At 36.3% G+C, this 25,527-nt stretch overlaps 1 protein-coding gene across 4 annotated transcripts in view; it reads right to left on the bottom strand.

Moving 5' to 3' along the window:
- The window catches only part of PTPN3 (protein tyrosine phosphatase non-receptor type 3), a 160,190-nt gene that overhangs the window by 28,623 nt on the left and 106,040 nt on the right, over nt 1–25,527 (bottom strand). For all 4 annotated transcript variants that reach the window (XM_088056510.1, XM_088056515.1, XM_088056522.1 and 1 more), the window contains exons 11-16: nt 25,463–25,526; nt 20,208–20,380; nt 15,618–15,752; nt 13,936–14,112; nt 2,263–2,286; nt 191–389 (exon numbers count right to left, since the gene is read on the bottom strand). In XM_088056510.1, the coding sequence (XP_087912636.1) occupies nt 191–389; nt 2,263–2,286; nt 13,936–14,112; nt 15,618–15,752; nt 20,208–20,380; nt 25,463–25,526 (772 nt within the window). The remainder of the gene's footprint in view (nt 1–190; nt 390–2,262; nt 2,287–13,935; nt 14,113–15,617; nt 15,753–20,207; nt 20,381–25,462; nt 25,527) is intronic.

Raw genomic sequence — 25,527 nt, 5'->3', positions numbered from 1 at the left:
CATGCAGTTGGTAAGCTTGTCTATCACACAAGCTTGGATAAATGTGAGCAGCAACACAAGATCTATTTTCATTACTGCATAAAATCTGCCCATCCTGATATACAGCCACCACTTATACGCATTCTCAAACCACAGATCCAAGTCAAATTCACTACTAGTTCTGACTGTAAAAGCACACAACTGAACATACCTTATCACAGTAGTACTGACTGGAATCTTCCGTCGAGCTACTTTTTGTAACGTTGTCATACGTTTCTAAGAACTGCTTATCCACCCCTTCCAACGGGTAAGAGCCAGAAATGTTTCCGACTCCGTTGGGATACCGAGCCAAGGCTTTAGGTGAGAGACGGGTCAGAGAACTCTGCGTTGGACTGTTTCCCAATACGTTCCTTTATTTTGAAAGGATAAATATTACAAAGGTACTGTTATCCAGATTTTTAAATTATAAGATTTTAAAAGCGCAAGTTTTTAAGAGTAAAAAGATTTAACACCACTTCTTAGTGGAAGTGCAGGGAAACAGGATTGGAATGTGATCTAAGCCTATCCTTTGATCAGTGGACATCCAGAAAATAGACAAAAATTCTGGAATAGCAAAACCATTTTAAGCAAAATATTTGGATGTTAGCAGTGAAAGGCGCTGTTGCAGCAGTACAGGAATTCACAGTAACACATGGAGAAGGCTGAACCACAAGGGAAAGGCAATTCTATCCATGAAAAATCTTTTGCTGTGATGCCACTCTCATACCTGCAAAGCACTTTTTTTTTGTTTGTTTGTTTTAAGACTCCTCCTTCTTACAAGTGCCATTTCAACCTTATCCCTGTGGGAGAAGGCAGTTTTAAGAAAAGCCAGGGTAAGTTGTCAGAGAAATAGGAAGTGAAGGGACAATGAAAGGTTTAATTGCAGTTGAAGTGTTGCATCATTGAGGTAGTTATAGCCACACAAAAGGACCCAGAATTAACTTAGGGTACAGATTTGGCATTCAAGAGCTTTAACATTCAATGATAACCAAAGTCAGTAACTAAAACTCTTAAATCTGGGAATTGGCAAAGTTGCCTGATGGTGCTTCAGGACTACCAAACATTCATTTAGCTACATTCCCTCTTATGAAAATGATGACATACAGATCTCTCCCTCATACAACCAATCCCCTTCTTTAATTGGACCAAATTAATGGATATCATACATACTAACTGCTCCATCCTTATAAATACTACCTAATGTGAAAATATCTGTCTTGGGGGAAGCTCAGGTATAGTGACAACAAATTTTGACAGTGTTAAAGTAGCGGAAGTACATTTCTTGCCAAGTAAATCTTAGCTTTAAAATTTGTAAATTCAAACATTCTTATCTGCTTTGGTATTTGTCTACATATGTGAGCTTTTTTGAACCATTTCCAGCAGCCATTTTGAGCTGTCAATGAAGAAGTAATTCTACACTCCAAGGAGTGTAGCTTTTAACATACAGGACCTGTATTGCAGTGAACTTCGATATTGCAAACACTTGTTTCTTGGCCTGTGAAAATCCGATTGCAACAAACGCAAATGTCCTGAAAGATGCCATCAAGCAAATGTACTCTTGCCATAATACTTCTGATTTTCAGTTGGACTATGTCTACTTGGCAATGGTAGTGAGGTGTTTCATGCAACAGTTGCAGAATTTTCAGTTACTACAGAAAGTGGCACTTTCTGAATGCATTCAAAGTTTCAGAATACTTTGAAGTAGCAAACAATAATTACACTGTCAAAATTCTGGTTTTATCTAATAGCTTCCAAGACTCTTCATGATTCTGATGAAGTCAATGTTAACCAAGTAGGAGCACTGTGTATGTAAATACATCCTAATAAGTTTTTCAGAACATAGTCCAAAAAACCATTTCACTTACAAGTTGAAATTACAGCCCATGCACTGTTTTTTTCAATGTAGAAAAGAAATCTAACAATACCAGAAAAATATGATTATATATTTCAGTCAATGTCATCTGGCACTACATAGTCACCACATAAAACTATTTCTTGCATCATTGAACTTTTGCAACAGTTTCTAACCAACTTTCTTAGCAGTGATGATTTATTACAACTTAAGACTTTCCAAACCCTGACCCCAAAATTTACTTTTCCCACAAATAATTATAATCTTCCTTGATTTATACATTTAGTTGTGTCTTTTAATCATACAAAGCCACTACTTTGAAAAAATCAGTTGAAGTTATATATTTTGTTATTTGTCTTAAAGAGATAGGAGAAAGTGTAAAGAAAACTTACTTTGGTGATTCTTGTTCAGATGACCTGGTAAAAAAAACACAAACACAAAAACAACATTAAATTACCATGATTTAAATCTTCAAGAAAACAAGAATTAAACTCAAAAAAAAAAAGGGCATAAAAGTCAAAAGGTGTGCTCATAATAAATTAAAGAATACTTAACCCTATGAAAGTCTGAATCAGATAACTAGGGTGTTTATGAAACAGTCAAAAAAAATCCCAGGGTAGCTCTGATCACTCACTTCTGCTTTTGAAACAAGCACAATACAGGCACCACACATCTGCTACTGCAACACAAACTATGCAGGAGTTAACACAGGCAATTATTTGCCAGACACACTACATACTTTTAGAAAACTTTAGGTGTGGATTAAAATGACTACAGATGTCACCAACTATATTTTGTAGAAGTCAAAATGTGGCAAGATCTTTATGTTTAGGTAGCCAGAAATGAGCACAGGTGGCTTCAGAAGCTTGACATTTCCAATGCTTATTTTCATGATGTGAGAGCAGAGAAGGTGCTGACAGACAACTTTGAGACAAAGGAAAATGAAAGTATAAGTGGCTATAGCAATGAGGAAAATCTAGAATGGAAAAGAAATCAAAATTTGCAGTATACACCATTTTCCAATGCATTCAATTAACTTCATCAAAAATCACCCGAAACAGCAAGCTAAATAATATGACATAAATTAAAACAATAGCAGTGCTACTAAGACAAATTTCAAAGTAAAAGTTACCAAGAAAGGTGCTTAAAAAGCGAAGTTTAGGGCAGATGGGATAATTTTACAAATTCATTTAAGCAGTGACCAAAAATCCTGGAGTGGTGTATGTCCATGCTGGAAAAAAAATATGTGAAGTAGTTCAGTTTGAAAGTAGACCTGCTGAATTGCCAGATTATAAGAGGCAATTCGCAGTATACAGTTAAATTTTCAACTCATGCTTTCTAAATCATCTTTAATACAAAGAATTATGTACATATTTCACCAAAATGACAGTAAAAGTAGCACCAGTATCAGTCTTGTTAAGATTCCTTGTATGTAATTTGACAATATCAAGAAATTCTTCCTTGAGAGGCAGAGATGAGATCCCTGAGGAATTTTGGAGGTTTGAGTTCTGTGAACTTTAAATACTTTAAAAACATTAAGATTCTTCCCCTTTTATTGTGGTCATGCCTAGCTTCTGACCTCACTGACATCTGTCCCCACCCATAATACCTCTGGTTCTGTTTGTCCACAATCCCCAGAGACTTCTTACCCTCCAAGGGTAAGCAGATCCTATTGGAATGGAGCAGGAACTCACCTGCTGCCTGACCAGCCCACATCTAAATGGGACAAATTCTGAACTTGGACTTTAACTACTCAGTGAGAGGAGAATGTCACCTCAAAATTTTGGCATTTTTTTCCTTTCCTAGTCACTGACTTCCACTAATCTTGAGAAACTTTGCATATTCAAAGACTAATTTTCTACATTATATTTGATTGCATTGTCCACATATTCTCAAGTGGAAACAGAGGCAGAGGGCCTGTACAATAACATAAGCCTTATTTCCTTAGGAAGTCACACTAAAAATAAAGAAACATTGCATTTATTTTTGTTAAGCTAATGGATTTCCTCGTAAGGCAAAGAACAATGAAACTGTACATATTTTTTATGTTTTGCCACAGGAGACCTACAGCTCTGTTACCAAGTTCTGTGCAGAACCAAAATTGCTCTGCGTTAACCCTTTTAAGAGTCTTCATCAAAAACTTACAGACATAGAATTGTGATAAAAATCAATACAATGCCCCGGTTTTAACATATTTTCTCCTCTTTATCTTCCCAAGACAAAAGAGGTAGTTTGAGAAAGAATAAAAAAACAACTCAGGCTTTCATTCATAAACCTTCTATAAACTTACAGTAAATTTTTCATTATCTCTACCTTTGGAGACTTAAATGTGGGATATAAATTCTTAGTATTATTTGATGAAGATTTATTTGTTGAATTATTGCACTTTAATTCAAACACATTATCTCTAAAAGATTTACTGAAAATTCTGTAACCTTTTAAATTGGGAAGAAATGTGACCAAATATTTGACCAAGAAAAGCAACCAAATTCGGTGTCTAAAAGAATTCATCAGAGACAGTGCAGCTGTGTCTTCCTGAAGTCCTTACTAGGTCAGCATGCTAGAGCTGCAGAATTTTGCACTGCAACACAGTTAAATAGTATTTCTAGCATTTAATTACTCAGAAATATGATAAAATACCTTAAACATCAATAACTAGATTATTTTCTTAGGCTACACAGTGTTACACAGTTTACTAAGCCATATTCCTCATTTCACAACATACAAGGACTGTATTTTAAGTCAATGAAAGACAACACTCACCAGACCAGCCATTCAACTTTTTCATCAAGGAAGAGAGATCTTCCTTGCAAGGAGATTAAACTTTCCATTGCTGCAGCAAACAAGCAGACACTTCAAAACCTCAAGTAATTTCTTTTCCTTCCTTCACGGTATAACTAAAATCATGCCATTTCAATCTTGCACTCAGTATGGACCAATCTATTGATAATTATCTTTTAAATATAGGTCTTTGCCCTGAAAAGTCTAACTCGCCTCTTCTGTCAGAAGGACAGAATGGAAAGGTCTTAAAGAAAGACACCTCCTCCTCATTTTGGTGTGACCTACCAGGGAATTCTGCTATTCTGAGAACCAAGGATGATAAATTACAGCAGAATAAAACCCCGAGAGAGAAAAGGGTCAACTGAAACAATAGCACTGTAGCAAAACTCCCCCTTTACAAACAACTGAAGGAAACATCTGTAGATTTTGCCCTTGTGCAATTCTTGAAGTTCTTAAAGCTTCTCTCATTGTAACACCTGCAGGGTTGGGTAGATCAAGTATGCCAGCACTTCTATTATCACCCCTTTTCTGCAGACTCACCATTAAAAATGGGTTTTTTATTCATAAGCAAAGTAAGTGGAAGGTACTTGCAGCAACACCTTTCTGCTGCCTTTCAGAGGAATTTATACACAGAATATACCAGCATTTCCGTGAAGAGAATGACTGTGTAAAGTAGCATAAGTTTCTTGTACTGCATAATTAAAAGGACTAGTACAGAAAACTTGAGGACTTTGTGGCATACACAAGCTTTTCACTGATTTCCTTTAAATACCAGTCATTCACATTTCCTCTAAAGGGATATTTTGTTACTGAGCATTGACTCTATTGACCATATTCCAGTTTACTGGCTTGTCATTAAAGTTTCATGTGTTTTGATACACAACAACTGCTTGGACTGCTGCAAGGTTTGCCTTATCACAAATTAGCAATTCAACTTTGAGACTTTCCATTTGGATGCAAAATTATTGCTTTTTGAACTGGCAAGGAAAGTGTAGTATTTGAATAAGGATATATATATACATATATATATAAAGAAAAGTTTACATCTAAGCAAAATATATATATGTACTATTTTCATGTGTATTTGTGTGGTAAAGCACATAAAACTTAAAGTCTATTAGTAGTAGCCTTAAAATTCTGATTTGAAACTAACTGAAACATTCCCAGCTCTACTGTCTAGTATTAAGATATTTTCTTTGAGAAAGGCTGAACTACACAAACAAGGACAACAGAATTTTGTGAAATGCAGTGGGTTTTGGAAGAAAAAAGAAATTATCATATCTGTGTATGATTAAGAACTAAGGATTTATAACAGTTTAAAATATGGGAGGGTGGGTTCACATATTTGCAAGTTTCTACCAAAAAAGTAGCTACTGGGACTTGGCTGGATATATCTGAAGAGTACTTTTATCAACAGTAAAGCTTTAAAAATTTTTCTCACATGAAAAATCATATTTTAATTAAACTAATTATGTGTTCCCATAGTACATTCATCAAAGCTCACTATGCAGCTACAGTTTATTGTCTATCAAATGCTAAGCTAAAAGAATTGAACAAATGCAGCATCCGTTCAGGAAATCTATTTTCAGTGCAATACCTTCACCAGATGATGCATCACACTCACACCAGGAACATATGTGCACTTCCAGAAATTCATAGCACAGTGTAAGTGAATTTCCTTTTTGTATATTAGTTCATCATTTCATTTCCTTCCCCTCCAACTCTGGGGCTGCACACATTATTCCATTTGTATCACTAGCAAAAGATAGTTTTACAATGTAAATTGAAAGATGTTTATAACTCTGAAAGCATTTCAGATAAAAGTTTATGAAGGAATATATTGCATTTATAACAAGAGGAATTGTAGACTCAAAATAATTTACACTGGAAGGGAAACTGAGAGGTCACTTAAACTCTTACTTAAAGAATAGACATCAAAGCTAGATGACGGTATTCAGGTCCTTGTCATGTTGTGTTTTGAGGTTCTCCAAGGATGGAAATAACCCCACCTATTTGCTGATGTGTAAAAAGGCTTAAATAATCAAAATGTGATATTTTCCCCCCCCTCCCCCATTATCTTTTGAGCATTTCCCTCGTTATAACTTGCGTCCAACACCTCATGTTTTTGCTCTGCATCTCCAAGAAGAGTTGGCTCTATATTCTTGATAATCCTCTTTTGGCAGAGCAAGGCAACAATGTGACCAACCCCTGCTTGACTCCTCCAGCCTTCTGGTTCTTGTGCATCATATGCTTGCACCTGTGAATAACTTGCCAGATTTATCTCATCAATCAAAGTATGACTCTAAATATATGATCTCTATCATCTCACCTGTCAGGATGCCTTTCTTGCTGACAGTTACTATACCTTATCACTTAGAAATATGCTTTATAATAATCTTTCTTCTAGTTAGACAGAAAATTTCACAGCTAATCTTTTCAGTTAGGCCAGCAAATCTACTCTAAAAAAGTACCAAAACACTTGTTCCTACACAATCTACTCTTCCAAACCAGACACATTTGGTTTATTTAATTACAAGGTGAACAGGAGAAACTGAATACAATTTGGATAACAAGACCCTCCACACAGCTTATCAGGTTACTTTTCCAAGCCAATAAGCCAGTTATTTTTTCTCTTTAGCACCTTGTATACTATGCTGGTTTTGGCTGAGGTAATTTTCTTCACAGTGTCCAGTGTAGGGCCCTGTTTTGAATTTCTGCTGAACACAGGGTTGATAACACAGAGATGATTTTGTTATTGCTGAGCAGGGCTTACACAGGGCCAAGGCCTTGCCTGCTTTTCATACTGTCATGCTGGTGAGGAAGTTTTGGGTGCTTGGGAGGAGACACAGCCAAGACAGGTGACCCTAACTGACCAAAGGGATATTCCAGACCATATGACATCATGCTCAGTATGTAAAGTGGGGGGAAGAGGGAGGAAGGAGGAGAATTTGGAGTGATGGTGCTTGTCTTCCCAAGTCACTGCTATGTGTAACTATCTCTTGGAGATGGCTGAACACCCGCCTGCCCATGGGGAGCAGAGAATGAATTCCTTGTTTTGTTTTACTTCTGTGCATGGCTTTTGCTTTCCCTCATTAACTGTCTTTATCACAGCCAATGGGTTTTCTAGCTTATACAATTCTGATTCTCTCTCCCTGATTCCACTGGTGGGGGAAATGAGTGAGTGGCTCTGTGGTGCTTGTTTTCTGACTGGGGTTAAACCAATGCAAATTTATATATTCTTCCTAACAAGTACCCTAACCATTCAGAAAAGTGAGTTCAAAAACAGGAAAAAAGGCAATAAGAGGGCAAACAGCTATATTAAAGCTCCCAAACTATTTCATCTATGATATAAAAAAAATAATTAAAAATATTTTAAAAAGCACAAGCCATTAAACATGAATTAACAAGGTCAAAAATAATCTTTTCTCCTCATGTAAGGGAAAGAGGAAACAACTCCTGTACAGGTAACTTTACTAAGATTATCCTGAACTGTCAAAATAAATGACTGTTTGTTTCAATAACCCTTTGCATGTAACACCTTATTTTCTTAAAGAAACCTGAGCTTACTAACAGTCAGTTAAGGGGCAGGTTCTGGCCACAACACAGGTTTTCCCACAAAGCCAGATGAAAACCTTAAATCCATACTGAATGGTAGAAAACCACTGTGCAGCCTCCCACAGCTAGGTTCTTGGAGGTTAAGAGCATTAAACAACAGTGTTTTTCAGTTTTCATTTCTCCTCATTTGTTTGTTTTCATTTCTCATTGCCTAGTGAAGGGGGAACATCTGTATCACACCTCATGCACACAAAGATGCTTGAGAAAAAGGAAAGGAACAATGAAAACAAGTCCAAAGATCCATAAAATAGTACTTGGTTATATTTGCTTTAAGTTTTCATGGCAGACTTTGGTATTTCAAGTTCACCAAGAGTTTAAAATGTGTATTATTGAAACATTTTCAATTAAATTTTTAATTTACACCGAATACCTTAACATAAAGACACAAGCAAAATTGTAATAGCAGTTTAAATTTTCACTTATTTACTTGAGGGTAAAGGGCAGGCTAGTTTATTTTCAGGTGTTTTTTTCCCTTCTTCTAAGAGTTCATCTATGAAGAATTCTACACATTAAGCTGCATTTTATGTTTTTTTTTAAAGCTACCAGTGCCAAGAACCAGACCTTGCACTGGGGATGGCCAGTGCAGCCTCTCAGGAGAAAACCTAATACCTGATAAAAGATCAAGCATGTCAGAGTACATGATTCCAAAACATAACTAGTCTACTGCCCCAGTTAAAACCAAGTTTTCCTATATTGTGAGTAAGATTTGAAGGTTACTGCATAAATCAAGGCTGTTTTGGAATTTCCCAACCTGATACTGAAACAAAGTCACATACTTCAGTAGGATTATTTTATTTTTCCTGTACCTTTTCCCCTTAAATGACACAGTAGCATACAGATCAGAGTGGTGACAGGGAAAGGAAAATCAGCAAGGATGACTTGTTCCTCTACATCTGTGAGTCTCCCCTTATTCCAAATCTGGAAACTGTAGTGGTACCTTTATCAAGACAGACTGCAACAGTGGTAATCTTCAAGCACTGTACCAGACAAAGTAAAAATTGCAGTAAAAAAGAATTTTCTGGACAAGCACATCAGTCTGCCTTTAAAAATAACCAGCTGCGGCATAAACCTGTTAGACTGAAAGAGAAACACTTTTCTCAAAGGCAACATCTTCTAGGAGCTTTATTGAGGCTGCCTATCAGGACACCAGAGGGTCTGGATAAGTTGATGCCAGGTAGCATGTTGATATGACCCAACTTTGAAAAAACTTCCCATATTAAAGCAACTTTTCCACAGAGCTAACTTTAGAAATAATAAAGCCTCATAATATAACTTACTTTGTATCTTAAAGGAAAGCCAGTTTGTATTCATCACTATTCCCTAATGTATATCTCAGGGTTTAAGGACATCTGAACATGTAACCTCACAGAAAAAGAGTTTTCCACTTTGCTTAAGATAAGAAGTTTAAAAAGTCAGTAGCAACAGTGCTTCAATGAAGAGAATGCAAATTTCTCAAAGAAAACATCTTCAGAGAAGCCAAGACTGTGGAAAGCAAATTCTGCCTGAAAAACAGTTATCAAACAAGTGAACTTACTAATTAGTATGTTTTGTCTCAATGCTGTTTTTGAAATAATTTTTAGAAAAAAATAGTTACGGTACCATGTGCATATATACATGCAGGCATAGTATAAACAGAGTGAAAGAGTGTAGTTAGAAAACAGACCAGGTTACCTGCTCTGAACTGGTGAGGGATAGCCATAAGAAAGTGATGTACAACAGGGAATGCAACATATGAGACCTCAGAAGGCTAAGTGTTGGCTCCCTGTCTGTGCTAGCACTAATTTTTCACTGGCAGTAGCATTCAGCTGAGATGTTCAGCAACTGGGCAACAAAAAGGAAGAAGAACTGGAAGAACTGACAGAGGACATCTTCCTCACAAAGGCTGGAGAGACCCGGGCTAAACAAAAGTTCGCTTGATATCCTCTTCAGCACTATCTTTCCTGACAGGAAAGATAAACAATGATTCGAGATATTTGGCTTAGATAGGCAAACCTATTCATGCCCTACAAATGAAGTTCTAAATAACGTATGTTAATTTGGGATTAGAGCAATTTTTTTCTATAATACAGATGCAATAGACAACTCAAGTATTTTCTGCAGACACTAAACTGAAGGAGAAAATTTGCTTTTTTTTTACTGCGTCTGAACCTCAAGTTCTTGACTGTGAAAGTAACTTACATAATCTGGGTAGTAGGAGCAAAGCTGCATCTAGCACTGTGCTCAATAGCTTGCCCTGGCTTTTTGTAGCTCAGCTGTGTGCATGGTTTGTACAATTTTCCAGTTTTCTTTTTCCACAACCTGTGGTACATACCTCAAATTTCAGTTAGAAAGCATAGTGTTTACACAAAGCACATTTTAAGAACAATTATTATATCCTTAAGAGAAGCAACACAAGAAATGACAAAATACTATCGACCCTCATTTCCAGCGTGTTCATTTAGAGGATTTTAACAGCAAACATAGTTCTAGATGATGACATGCTGATATGGTACTGCATCTTCAAAGAAATGGAAGAAGAAATATTAACAACTGCTATGGTTTATGCTCTCTAAACTAAGAGCTGTTCCACATAATTTGTTTCCTAAATTGTGTACTGTTTCATAGAAAGAAAGTAGAACTTTATTGATTCCTATATGTGAGTAAATAGAGCAAGAAGAAAATCAATTATTAGGAAAACAAATATACCCAGTATTGTCAGGAAGAATAAAAAGCTGTATAGGGCAATAAATGCAGGTGTATGTACTTTTGCCAGCAGTGGCTGCTTCTACATTTCTCATACCCAAGGTTCCAAACGTGCCTTGGCAGGATTAGGAAGGCAGCAAGCTCTGTACATGAGTTTTATCTATGATTTGCCTTAAAAATCAGTCTATCACAAAAGGTCAGTTGGAAGGTAGGTCTATCCTACCTTCAACAACAAACCACTCGTTGTGACAAAAAAGTGAAAAAGAGAGAAGACTACCCCCACCCCTGCAATGCTGATGACAGCTGGAAAAATAAGCCAAGAGCCACATTCCATGCTAACTGCAGCTTGCAGAGTCTTGCTTCAAAAACAGTAAATGAAATTGATGTTTACAGAAATCAAGCTGTTGCAGAATTATTATTATTATTAATATGAGGTCACAAACATAACCATTCAGTGATTAAATGCCAGTATTTACGGCTGTTCGCCAGCAGCTCTCTAAAAATGTTTCAGATATTTTTCATGCCAAAGCTATTTAGTAGTTATAATTAGCATTAACTAACACCTTTATTAACAATCCCAGTGGGCTTGGCATTAAAAATGGTCCTCCTAAAGACAATGTGTATTAGCAGGACTATGGGAAGCTACTCTTAACTCTCCTCCAATGAAAAAGGAATTGGAAATCTGGGGGATTTTTTATATAGCATGTTTCTATTATATCAGTTCAAATCCACTGAAGACCACCATGGCAAAAATGGGTAGTTGGCTTTACAAGATTTATCAGTACACTAAAAGGCGTTTTATAGTTAGTGTCTGAATACTCCCAATATGTGGCAAAAGTGTCCATATTTAATACTGAGAATATGCAAGGTAAACCTTTTTCTTACCAAACAGATTTAGCTGATAGGGTAAGATTCCATCCATCAATAAAGCATTCATGGAAAGCAAGATTTTATTACACATACATACTTAATTTCACTTTGCATCTTTCAACAAGGGAAGTGAAAAAAGTAACTACTGTAAGATTGCAAAAAGAAAAAAACTGGAATGTGGACTAACAAACTCCAGTGTAGAGATTTTTTTTTTTTTTATGGCTACCTTGTATTTTATCTCAATTGTTAAAAAGGAAATTATTACTGACTATTTTACTTCACAAAAGTCTAACAGTCAATACAACAAAGGATCATTCGTTCCATTCTTCTTCCAAAATACACAAATTTAATTAATCAGATTTATGCAGGTATTTTTTCATTTACAGTATCAAATATTATAAACACACTCAAAAAAACAATAATGTATTTGGGATAAGTCATAAGAAGAAAAGCAATGGTTTATATGAGGTAGTAGCAGTAAAAATCTCCACAGTGAGTGATATTACTCAGACTCAGCAGAGTCACTGAGGCTCAGAAAAGAAATTAATGTGCTTTTTTCAAATTTAGAACATCCTTTTATTCATCGTTTGAGAAAAGGCATAAAGGCAGGCTTTTCCACTCCATTCTCAGTAGGCATAAGATAACTGAAACAGGAAGGAAAGGAAAAAAAACTACAGGGGAAGAAAAGAAAAAGGAAAATAAGAGAGGTCCCACAATGTATTAGCTGGCAGGACACAATTCACCAGTCACATAACACAGCATGGCAACTTAATTTTCTGCCTACAGCTTCTACCCTCATCATCTCTTCTTGTGTCTGTCTCTCAGTATTTTTACTCAGATAATGCTCCTAAAAGCGTATCATCTGTGAACTTTAAAACACAGCAAGGACATGGTTTCCTATGACTATTCACAACATCTAAAGCCCTAACTTTTATGTATTATCATGGCTACTACTGCCATTAGTACTAATAAAGAGTATTAAGGTTCAGTTGTTTTCTAGTCAGAAATATAGAAAAATGAAGTGACAAACTCAAAATACTTAATATACTCAAAAGAGTGACGAAATCCAAATATGCATACATGTCAATTTTTCCTTTCTTTTACTGAAAATTCTCTGCTGTAATGCAGTAATAATATTATTATAGAATTTAAAGAAAATAGTTTCAATCAGAATTTAAAGCTATATTTAGTACCTGCACACTGTCACAGAAGCAGGTGAGTCCTATCACTTCCCATTAAGACATTGCTTCTCAAAATAACACCTTGCCTTAAAGTCACTAGGCGTGACTAAAAACCATTTTTCTTTTGTAATGCTACACAGGAACATGCATTTGAATACACAGCATTCTCCCCAGCTCCAAGTTTTGAAGTAGCTGCTTTCTTTTTGAGACTGAACAATTAATGATTTTGTACATTATTTCTGAAGCTGTGATAATCTTATTCATTAAGAAATTACTGTAGCCATACATATTACGTAATACATGAGCCAACAAATAATCAGAGAGCACAAAGACAGCTTCTTCAGCTCCTGGCAGCAAACCTAGCAGTTGTTAAAGCACTGCAGAGAATAAAGTTGGTCCCCAAGGAATACAGCCAAAAAGCAGACACTGCCTTTAGACAAGCCATCGACAGCTCCTCTGAAGATGAAAAAGATGGATGACCACCAGTATTATGATGTTCTTGTGTATACTCAAGTACAATACCTCTTCCAACTGACAAGGCTGAACTGATAATGTGGAATGCGAGTGAACTCTTGAAAAAGTTCACTTAGTCGTTCTCCCTTCAAAAAAGTTTTTGACAGGTAGGAAAGGGTTGCAAAAGCTACTAGGAAATAGGATATTACAGATTTGAAGAGACATGCCTTAGTAGTTCCTCTAACAGCTCAACTACTGTGTACCGTTTAGGGATGAAGGGCTGGTTTGTTTTTGACTTGTCATTTTGTGTCATGGCATTTGCAGTATAGCAATTGATCAAAATAAAGCTTATGCAAACAAAACTATTTGAACTCATTGTAACATTACAACTGATTGTGACTGTTTCACACTACCGCTCTTTTTTGAGGGTTTTTTGTTAAAAAAAATCTAAATCGGCAATAGATTGTTTGCAGAAGTCCTTACCTCCTCTGTGGACTACGGTTCTGAGAGAACTCTGAATCACTCTCCTTTGATGTTGGAGAGCACTTATATGTGTAAAAAACATCCTCTGTTTCAGTAATATAACTAATCTCATTCGTAAGGTTATCTACAGATGAGTGTCGTGGTTTGCGGATTTCGTGACGTAGTCTAGGACTCCGCCTTAAAAATACAGAATACAAACACAAGCAGAAAGATTAGAATATGTCATGAAACTTCATAGAAGAAAAAATTCTATCCTATTGCAGTTATTATCTGAATCTTCATAACAGGCCAATAAATCTCACTTCAAATAATCAATTTTTAAGCATTCTGTATGGTATACTAGGCAATTATGCACTGCTAGGTTCAATACACTGAACTATTTGATGTTTCACCCCATGTAAAATGCAACTTATATTATTCAGGTTTTAATCATAGGATAATTCTGGTTGGAAGGGATTCATGGGGGTAATTTAGTCCAATCTTCTGCTCAAAGCAGGGTCAACTAAGGCCAGAGTAGGCTGCTTAAGACTTTATCCACTCATATCTCAAAAAATCTAAAGGATGGAGACCACATAACTTCCCCAGGCAATGACTGTCCATTTGGTGAAGCAGTTTTTCCATTATATTCTAACAAAACCTCTTTTGTAACAATATATACTTGTTGCCTCATCTTCCCACTATGCAATAGTGAAAAATCCAGCCTCATCCTGTAGCTGGCCTCCTCTTAAGTAATCCTAGGCTGTTATTAGGCATCTGGGAAACCCCTGCTCCTCCAGAATGAACATGTGCCACACTGTCAGCCTCTCCTCACAGGGTAAGTGCTCCAGCCTACTGGTTACCTTGGAGCTGTTGGTCTTTGCTGAGCTTGGTCCTGTTTGTTTCTCTCTTGTATTTGCAGACAAAAAGGGCTGCAGCATTCTAATAAAATCTAGAGGATGATGAGCCAAAGGGGGCTACCACTTCCACTGTCCTACTATGTAAGACTCTGTTAACTCTGCCAGGTTGGACTTCTTTACTGTCAGGGCACACCAGATGGCTCCTGTACCACTTCTGCCTATAAAGATTACCAGTTTTTCTCCAGAAAGCCGCACTGCAGACAATACTGTTACACTGGGTTCTTACTTCCCAGGACACTAAGTTTCTCTCCATTGAATTTCACACATTTTCTATTGGCCCATTTCACCAGATTATCGAGATGACTTTGGAGAGCAGCCCTGCCCCCAGGCTTATTGACACCCCCCCAGTTTGGTGCCATCTGCAAACTTTATGATCAAGTTCTCATTGCCTCCTCCAGGTCATAAAGACATTAAGTAGGACAGGTCCCAAGAGAGCCCCTGTAGTCATCTACTTTTTATTGCTGTCCAGTTAGAGTGTGACCCATTAACAACTCACTTCTTAGTCCAGTCATCCAACCATTTTAACATATTTTTTAAACCACCCTGTTGTCCAGGTATGGATGTCCAGAAACAGTGTCTTAACTTGGGTATAAGATTTTGGCAGACAGCATGAAAGCCTTACTAAAGTTGAGGTAAGTGATACCCACCCTTCTGTTGTCATATATATTCTCAGAATAAAAGTGTTTAAATATGTATGTACACACTATACAACTATTCTGCTGGAGTACATACAATTAGAAATGTTAGGAGGCTAGAAGGTGTGGAAAAGGCTGAAAATGGATTTACCAATTGGGGGTAACAGGAGGTGATCGAGAAGGAAGGCTTTTGGTCTCTAGGTGCTCAACTGATAAGGATCGTCTCATGGATGGGTTCCAAACCATCCCACCTATCACTTTTCTGCAGAACTGGTTGTTTACAGACCTGAAAAGATATAAAACAATTATATGTGAGTTATCTTGCATAGAAAATTTAAATGAAATAAAATATGCTTATGAAAGTCAACTTCATAATTTAAAACGTCCCCTGTGCTTACCCCTCCTTATTTATGCATTTGCATTCTCAGAGACATTTGTTGTCCCTCATTTGTAACAATAAAAGTGATTGTTAATCCCTGCTACATTGCTAATCACAAGCCTGGGTAAAAATAACTTCTTCTGAGAATTATTTTTAACCCAATTGTGTTTAAGAAGACAGAAGGGAAAACAGGAAATTCACTATGTCCTACTGGCACTAAACTGAGTGTCTGACAAAATAGAGTTCAAATACAGGTAATATGTTCTGAAGCTTCCTTGTTAATTAATATTCACAAAGGGGTAACAATTCAGCAAGAGCTTCACTGAGCACAGGACAACTTTACCCATCTACCGGCCGCCTCATCGATTAAGAGCTACACCAGACAACACTCTATTGTGGAAGGAAGCCACTTTTGAGTGATGTACTCCCTATAGAGATAAACCACTAAAAAATATCTGAATGAAAATAGGATCTCCAGGTCTCGACTGCTTCTTGTGACAAGAATTTGACAAGTAAAGGGCTGCACCAGGATAAGAACCACAGCTAGGAAAGCAATAAAAGGATCTTAATAGTGAAAATACACAGCATAAAGAAAATCTTTAAGTAGACTGAAATAGAGATAAATTAACTCTTATGCATCATTTTATACAGCATTCCACAAGCCAAGGTGAGAGATAAGCTGCTCATCCTTGAGTTTACAGGCCTAGGATTTCTCATAGAAGAAACAGTTTATTAGTTACAGAGAAAACACCTTTGGCTTATTAAGCCCTGAGCTGTACAGTACGTAAGGGTCAACTGGGATAGCAGATGTAAGGACCTTGCTTCAGAACTGAAAAGTCTCAATTTGACATAGCAAAAATAAAAAATAAAAATTCATGCATAGTAAACGAAGTCCATCAACTCAGGAGAAGCTTTGGCTATACTACCCATTTTATTTTTCTGAGACTTTTGAATACTATGACAAGGTACCAGCTACTCATCTTCTTCAGAAACAGAGTTCTTTCAAAGAAGCCTTACATAGGTGGAGCAGAGGGAAAGACTGGAAAATGGGATGCATTATGAAAAATGCATTGTGAAGAACTCCACATTAATCAGCTTTTTTACAAGTGGTTGTTGCATTTTCCAACACAGACAACTTGAAGTGCAACATAACTCACATGATAGAAGCCAGAACCCTAAACCCAAACTCTAATCTTAAACCCCTGATCCTGACCACAAAATCACTTATAGGGTATGTCTCCAGATATTTCAGTTAAGGCAAAGAAGATAAATAATCTCCTGAACTTCAAGCAGCTGCCCTTCAGATGCCAAATATCAGCATATTTCCAAGCAAACATTCTGGGAGGCTGCCAAAGCCTTCCTGGGATGGGCTGTACTATCTTGAAATTATTCTTCCTTTCTACAATCTATTACTGAGTCTATCCTCGGTGAAAAATATGGATACATTTTTAGCTTTTCAATAAGTAATAAGAATGTGGCTAGGAGAAGTTATTCAGCATTCAGTCCAGAATTTACCTCTCACAATCTGGGAGATGTTATTCAGTCTGCTCCTTGAACAAGGCTTACAGGTGATTTATGCAACTCAGCAGCCTAATTTAAATGGAATGCCTCTAGTACCTTAAGCTAAGAGAATCAAGAAGGGCACAGGTATATGCAAGTAAGAAATTGTACTCAAGTGCTGCAACTATTTGAACTGATGCAATAAATGCTAGGCTATCTGCCTCACAGAACTATAGAAGAACATAGAACAAGAAAGCAAAAAATTCCATAGGAAAACTTGTGATACTTAAGATGGTAAAACCTGAATGTGGCATCCTTCAAAGCATGAAAAGAATTATTAAACACAAGTCAATCTTAAAACCTCCAGGACTGCACAATGTGGTCGGTGGAGTTTTTGTGCGCACATTTGGTTTCATGGTTTGTTTTCATGTTTTGTCTGTTTGTGCTTGTTTGATTTATACAATGCAAAAATTTGTTCCCTTTCACAAGGGATAATGCAGAATCTCTTTTTTGGTTGTGTAGCTTCCACATGAGTTCAGAGCCATCCTTGAAAAAGAACATGGAAAATATTACAACATTCCACAATCATAAACAAGTGGGAAAGTAAAAATCTTCAATATGTGAAATATGACCTCAGAAGTTACTTTTTCACAGTTTTTCTTAAGCCTTTTGAGAAAATAATTTGCTGAGTTCATAGGAACTACTCAGAGTTTTTTAAAATTACTGTTGCTTCTTATGTAGTTAAGCAGTCTTTCATAGCAAGGTTTCTGAGCTACTTCTTCCTCATGTAGATCCTAAAATTCCCAGCTTACTGCTGGTATAAATAAGGCCAAAGAGGTTATCACTAAGCTGATTGAAGGTATCTCCATAACTGATTCCTCCTCTGGAGATTCCTTAAAAGTTTAAGTAAGCAATTCAGCAGAGACAATGCCTCAGAGCATTGAAATTACTTGAAAAGAACTTTTTCTTAGCAATTCAGATCAGCAATGAGAACTGTTCTGTATGCTACAGACTATTAAGAAATTCTAACAGCAGATTTGTCAAAGATAAAATGTTTGGTAAAAAAATGGAATGATACTAAACTGGTACCCTTTGGAACTCATACTGTTTTCTTTATTAACATTACAAAGGCCATGCAAAGCTTGTGCATATATATCTGTCTGTAGAAGGATCAGGGTTTTGAATCTCTTTGCAAATTTGAAAGAAAAAAAGGACCTGACAATCCAACCAACCCTGAGAGTCACCTCCTCAACAACACCACTACAAGAAAAACAAGGTCATAAGAGCTAATTCTAAAAATTTGGATTTGTAAAATGTTAGAAAATAAAAATACTGTTTGTACAGCTACTTTTTTATCATGATCTAGAAAACAGATCATCCAGCTATGATCTAGTACTAAGTGAAAACATGGAATTACACTCCATCAGAAAACTTAACATTTTATCAGAATTCCTACTGTTGGACAGCCCTCATGGATTAATTGCTTCATTTACAAGCAATACCACTGCACTTGGTATTAATTTCTGCAGTATCAAAAGAGACGCCAGAGCGCGAAAAGCCAGAGAGCCACCAAAGTCAGAGAAGCTATTTGGAGCATGTTGGTATCATTCAGAAGTTTAAGCTTATTCAAATAGAAGACAGAAAATCAGTCTGATAAATGTAAAATAAACTGTTAAGGGAACACAGTACAAAAAACTCACAAAAACACACTACCCACAAACAAAAAGAAAACAATAAAATACTTCTCCAAAAATCATGAGAACAAGCAGGTTTCTAGAGAGTCTATAGGTCATCAAAGGGTCAAAGAAACCCCCAGAATCTCACATCCAGAGATGATAATGACACAAGACTTTCTTCTTAATTCACTATTAATATTAAATATTTTTTATATGTTTCATTACAGAATGTTTTTGGGGATAGGGTAGGTGGATTGGGATGGGATGGACGAGACAATGAAGACACAGGACATGACACCTTTGTAGCTGAATTGTTGATAAAAGTAACAGCAGAACGAATCAACAAAACGGACAAAATCACTGTGACTGATACTTATAAAAAAAGTCTAAAAGCCACTAAGATAAAAGAGCAGAACTACTTGAGCAATACCTCCCACTTCAAAAATCACACAGGATGGCCAAAATAAAGGCCAACTGCAAAGAAATGGAGTCATGTCAAGTGACTGGACAATAAACTGGCAGCTTAACTTTTATGGTGATAGGGCCCAGTTACTCCATACAGGGAGGAATAATCCCAGCTTCATATTGGAAATGTACAGGCTCTAAAGAATTACTTTTGGGTAACTAGATCTTAGACAACACTAGGAAGCTACCAGCTCTGTAACTAGAAGAATCCAATGAGGCAAACAAAGACTTAGAAGTGTCACAAACGGGGGAATTTTGAATACCTGAATGGGAAAGTTTTTCAACCTTATGTCAGCAATAAGTGGTTGGCATGATGCACTCTAGAAATTGCCCTAACATATTAAGCAGAATGTGTATATGACACTAATGGCTAAACATTTCAAAACAAATCTGTTCTGCAAATTCTCTTACTGGATCATTAGCTACATGACATTTTTCCTTTCCAGTGTTTTTATACTTCAGACTGAAGCAGTAAATTGAAAAAATAGCAGTAAAATGTATATCCAAACACCTCTTGAGGCAATTATAAGAAAAGTTCTACTGCAATAGATCACATTGCAGAAAGTGAAACCACAACCATATAACTTGTCAAATGGTTCATATATACACTGGAACAAAGCTATGGACAGGACTGAACTCTGCCACTACAACTTGAGCTACCACTGACACAAATCTTCCCATTCCCATCATAGAGCAAAACATGCTTTCACACAATACTTACTTTGCTGGATTTCTAGAACCCAGAGTCCAATAATGTGATAATATCTTTTTTTCATGAGGTAGTGACTTCTTTGCCTGAAAAAATGTGTGATGCTCTACACAAGATTTCCAAAGATTTTTGCATGCTCTGTAATTTAACATGTTGAAGGCAACAATATGCTCTCTGGATTCATTCTGTAACAGTAGGGAACACCATGTTTCAACATATACAAGTAGATGAAACAGTAAACAAGGTCATAAAAAACCAATAAAATTATTTTAAGCTTAAACATGAAAAATACATTGAGGCAAACAAACAAACAAAAATCGGCATACAGTAGCTGGAGATGGCCAAAATACCTTTGTGACTAAATGAAATTCCAAACTGCAAAATGTGCACTTTATAAGTTAGTGAAATATTTAAGTCTAGAGCCATAAAGATTTTGTATACATGAGTATCATGTTATACCAGTAAATATATTTTCAGGTTTCCAGTCAGATTTTGACCTCCTAAGACACACAAAATTCTTTAAAACATTCCATTAAGGGTGCAATGTCAAAAGTTAAAAAAACCCCTCATTCTTTGAATTCAAATGCTTCATGTAAGGCTTCAATTCAATAATGTTCTTTCAAGCACCACAGTACACAAAAAAGCATATTCTTGACAGTCGTTCAGAAGAAACTGAAGATGTTAACAGTGATCTTTCTTGGGGGAAAAAAAGTAGTTGTGATGGGACAGGAGCTGCTGCTACTTCTGTTGAAATCCATTCCTGCTTGGATGATAATCTAAGGCCACCATGAGGAGGATCAGAAGGCAGCAGAATATAAAACTTGCGTGTCTTGGTGCAAACTCTTACAAGTAACTTCAGTGCCAAAGTGCCAGTGAAACATGAGTGCAACACAATTGTGTCACCAATGTTTATCCCAAGAGTTTTGTACAATAGAAAGCTTTGGTTAGTGAAGTTATTGATGCAAAGAAAGTGGAATGAAAGCAAAGCAAAGACTAGAAATAAAAGTAACATGAGACCTGAGTCAATTGCCAGCACAGCTCAGCACTCCAATGAAAAAAAATACAAGTTTTCATCACTCATATGTTCCAGCTCCTCTAAATTATGACTGATTTTGACATCTCAACATATAATTAGACAGGTAACCTTTTGCTTGTTCACAGCAACAATCTTGTTGGAAAGTAACTACAAACCATTTTGGCTGGAATAGTCATTCTGTTCTTCTTATTTCTAGGCTGCATTTTACAAATGCCACATATCTGAGACCAATCCTGCATTTTGAAAATCACTTCATGTCTAGTCCAGAGAATCTATGGCTTCAGACATGCTTTTAAGCAAAACAGTGAGACTCTTGAGAGAAAAAAAAGATTTGCCTCTTGATTTTACATAGGCACTGAAAAACATTTAACTGATTACAATCTTTCAGGAATATTTTCCCTATAGCTATTAAAGCATTTAAAAAGTATATACTTTTCAAGATGTGGGTGTCTTATTTGAGTCTCTTGCATACTGTAACCAATTCATCTTTGTCAGTGCACCACAGTTGCTTCTAAGTAGTTATAAATTTACTCAGTAAAATAAAGCAGGAAAGCATAGTGAAATCTAAACTCAGAATTTCTTGAAATATATAAAGTATGTATATTAAATGAAATCACATTAAATCACAATGACTTAATGGCAAATGCCATTTCTGATATACTCCCTGTTGGCTGAATACCACTTGAAGGGTTTTACTACTCCAGCAGACAAATAAAAATAAATTTATAGATATTATTGTTGGCCTGAAGTGCTGGCCTTTCAATTGCCACAAAAATTATTTTATCCAAACATCTCAATTACATTGAAAAGCTATAGTATAAAGATAAAGAATTAAGTACAGCTGATTCTGGTTTTTAAATTTAGGTTTGAAAACAGTAATGAATTCTGCTTGTTACAGGTGTGCTTTTCTGTTGTCACAGAACCTTCTTAGCAGCCTTTAAGTAGGCTGAAAGTTTTAACATTGATTTAAGTTATGAAAAATATTTTGAGAAGTCTCATAAAAATTTATTCGATTTTGACACTAACATAATCTTTTGTTAATAAAAATCTGCCCCACTAGCAGGCCACTAAAACTAAAAGTCATGCTGTTAAATCTGTGTACTTTTTTAAAGGTGAGCAGAGTTCTAGTGGGATACAAGGATCGAATGCCCATCATACTTCTCAAGTTCTAAAGAAACAGCATTTTAATGATTATCAAGAAATGAGAATTAGAGAAATTTGAAGCCATCAAGGTAAAGGGAAAAATTCCACATAGCTAAAGTGTCTGGCTAGTACAACATATGGAAGAACTTCTGCATCAATTGTATGCCTATTCCATTAACAAAAATCTGAAAATATCTACAGCATAGAAAGTAAAGATATATTTTAGTATGCACCAAATGTATTTGGTTTTAGCATTAGATAGGCACATTGAAAATAAAATTTCATTTCTGAAAAGTACAAAATGTTGCCTGTAAACAGCAGAGTTCCTATTCCTACCTTAAATCCTGCACCCTTCATTAAGCCTTGATTAATGTCATGAGTTTCTATAGCATCAGACATTCACCGATTCATCAGTCTTGCTCCCCAGTCTTTATTATTATTCTCTTCAGTAGAAACACAAATACTGTATACTCCTAATCAAGTAGTTGATCAACAGACTGGAGCAGTGGAAGGGTAAAAGAGAAGGCGAGTAGCAGGGAAAAAGTGAGATAAGGTAAGCTGATTTTTCAGAAGTGGCAAGTAAGAAAAGAAAAAATGAAGTAAATGAAATAAAGAGAATAAATCAATGAAACATGGCACATCCCAGGGGACTGCAAATTCATTACCTTTGAAACTTTCTGTAGATTTTTGTAAAGAATCTACATACAACATACAAAATATAAAAGAAGTAGCATTCTCATCATCTTTAGTCAAACCTTGCCCAGGAATATACAGTATCTGCTCTGTTTTCTCCACATTCTTTCATCTTCTCTACTTTCAGATTCATTTACCTATTTACTTCTGTATTTTCAAGCAAAAATCTGATAAATTCAAAGACTGACACCAATGCAGCCATCTGCCCTCACACACCCCTCAAGCACCCCACTGTTCTGGTGAAACCCCTAGGACTCCACTCCCCTCTCTCCCACTGCAGGCACCAGCAAGCTTTTCCAAGCAATACCACCGGAGTACTGCACACTTGATGCCCTACATTTCAAGCAAAGGGGGCTGACAAGGATGGATGTATCCACAGATTTAGTGGCACACCTGGTCTGCTTTTTTATATGTACTGAGAAGAAGTAAAGAAGTCATGCAGCTGGCCTTGCTTTTCTTACAGTTCTGTAGCACTTTATGCATGACAGTGTGTGCATTACTGTCATCTCTGCACGTTATGAAACAAAGAACTATGATCACTTTAGAGAAGGTAAGCTAAAAGCATCAAGAGCCTTGAACTGTCATCATCTTTCAAATGCTTAATTGAACAAATTAAGATTGCTGCTCTCTTTAAAAGTGACATAGGTCTCCAGAGACTAAAATTCTACTTTTGACAGCAGTCTTTATGTAATGAACACACATATTCTACATTAAATCCACAGATTGTTCTATATTGACACTTTATTCTTCCATATCCAAAAACCACTGTAAGTACATTCATTTACAGAGAATCATAGAATAGTTTGGGTTGGAATGAACTTAAAATCATCAAGATCCAAGCCCTGTTTTACTAATAATTTTCAGAGAGTTCTGTTACTATGTTTATTCTCACAGACACATTTGGAAACTGCTGTCTGTAAGCCTGTACTCATCTGTATATTTGAAAATATTTGGATTTTAAAATTACTATTTATCGGTGAATTTTTAATCCTAAAACCCAGGAGAGAAGTTACTAATTGCAAGTGTTTACGCTTACAAGTGAGTAGAATGGCTTATCAGCCACTCATTTCTTCATGCAGTGAAATATAAATGAACAGACTACATATAAACAATACATTTAGAAACTTAAGAGCTAGCAAAAAAACCTTAAGATCCCCCTACAGTGTGTAAGGACACATCCTTTGCATGCTGTGTGTGCGTGCAAGCATTAATGCTGTACCATTGTCTATGGATATTAACTTTGTTTAAAGGTGAATCCTGAAAAGTAACATGCGCATACTCGCACACTCCTCAATTTTCAAAGAGCCCACCAAACTGGGAAAAAAGACATACAGACATACAGAAAAGAAAAAAGAAGAAAACATTTTCCATATGGGTAAAAAAAAAAAGGCCTCCCTAGAAATCTGTGTTCAGTAGACCTTCTAATCTATGTGGGTCAAGAGGTGGTCTTGTAACACAGTTCCTATAAATTTAAGAGCTTGTATACTACCAGAAAGAGCCTTCATGAAGTTTAGGTACAAGTTAACACTTACCTTTTACTATGTTCTCAAGCTTTGTCCTCAACTGAATTAAACTATTTATACATCTGCTGATCACTAGCTCCTGAGAATTTTTTTTCTGCCATATTAAATAATCTATGCTCTTTCTAAAAAGATATCTTCTTTTTTTCATATTGTGGCAACACAATAATAATCAGAAATCAATATTTCCTCCCTCATTAAATAGACTAATTCAACTGTTCTGCAAAGAGCACAAAGCAACCAACAGAAGTCAACTCTTAACAGCTGAAAAGTTTTACATTAGTTTAATCAACTATCTTCACAGAATTTGCCAACTCCTAAAGCTCCCTATGTTACAATTACACACAGCAGGAGGTATGCTGGTCTCCTTTTCAACCTCATGTTTTTCAGCTGTAAAGCTCTCCTTTCCTGTAGGAACCTTGTTTTCTTCCTGAGCTAGGAGCCCCATAAGCTGAAGGGACCTCACAAACTCCCCCTAGATGGGATAAGCAGCTGTTTAGTAGATTTACTGCATTAAGGAACTCTACAGGGCAGGAACAAAGGCAAGATCAGCAGATGATGATGAGAAAGGGGGAAATGTGCTATGTTAATAAATATTGGAGAAAGGATGGAGATCTGAATTTACCCAAAGTCTCCAAGGGAGAAGAAACCTTGATGAGAAAGATACAGTCAAACAGACTGAAAGTGGAGGGTTGAAAGAGAAACAAATAGAAAAAGAAAGGGAATAAGCAGACTTACAGTCTGAATAGCAAGATCAACAGTTTCAAATGCAAATTACCCCAACAGAGCCTTTTGATCAGCAGTTTGTAGGTTATATTCAATATAAAATACTGAATATGGTCACTTGAGCAAAACAAAATTAGAGGACTACTTACATGTTTTTGCCGTTGCTGTATAAAAAACTTTTTCCTTTTAAAGGAAATTTTTAATATGTTCACCC

Source organism: Pseudopodoces humilis, chromosome 1 (genome assembly GCF_049639895.1).
Source record: "Pseudopodoces humilis isolate 2021_Gansu_Grassland_sample_001 chromosome 1, ASM4963989v1, whole genome shotgun sequence".
NCBI lineage: Eukaryota > Metazoa > Chordata > Aves > Passeriformes > Paridae > Pseudopodoces > Pseudopodoces humilis.
Note: the sequence above shows the minus strand (reverse complement) of the source record. Positions and strands in the feature narration are given on the sequence as shown.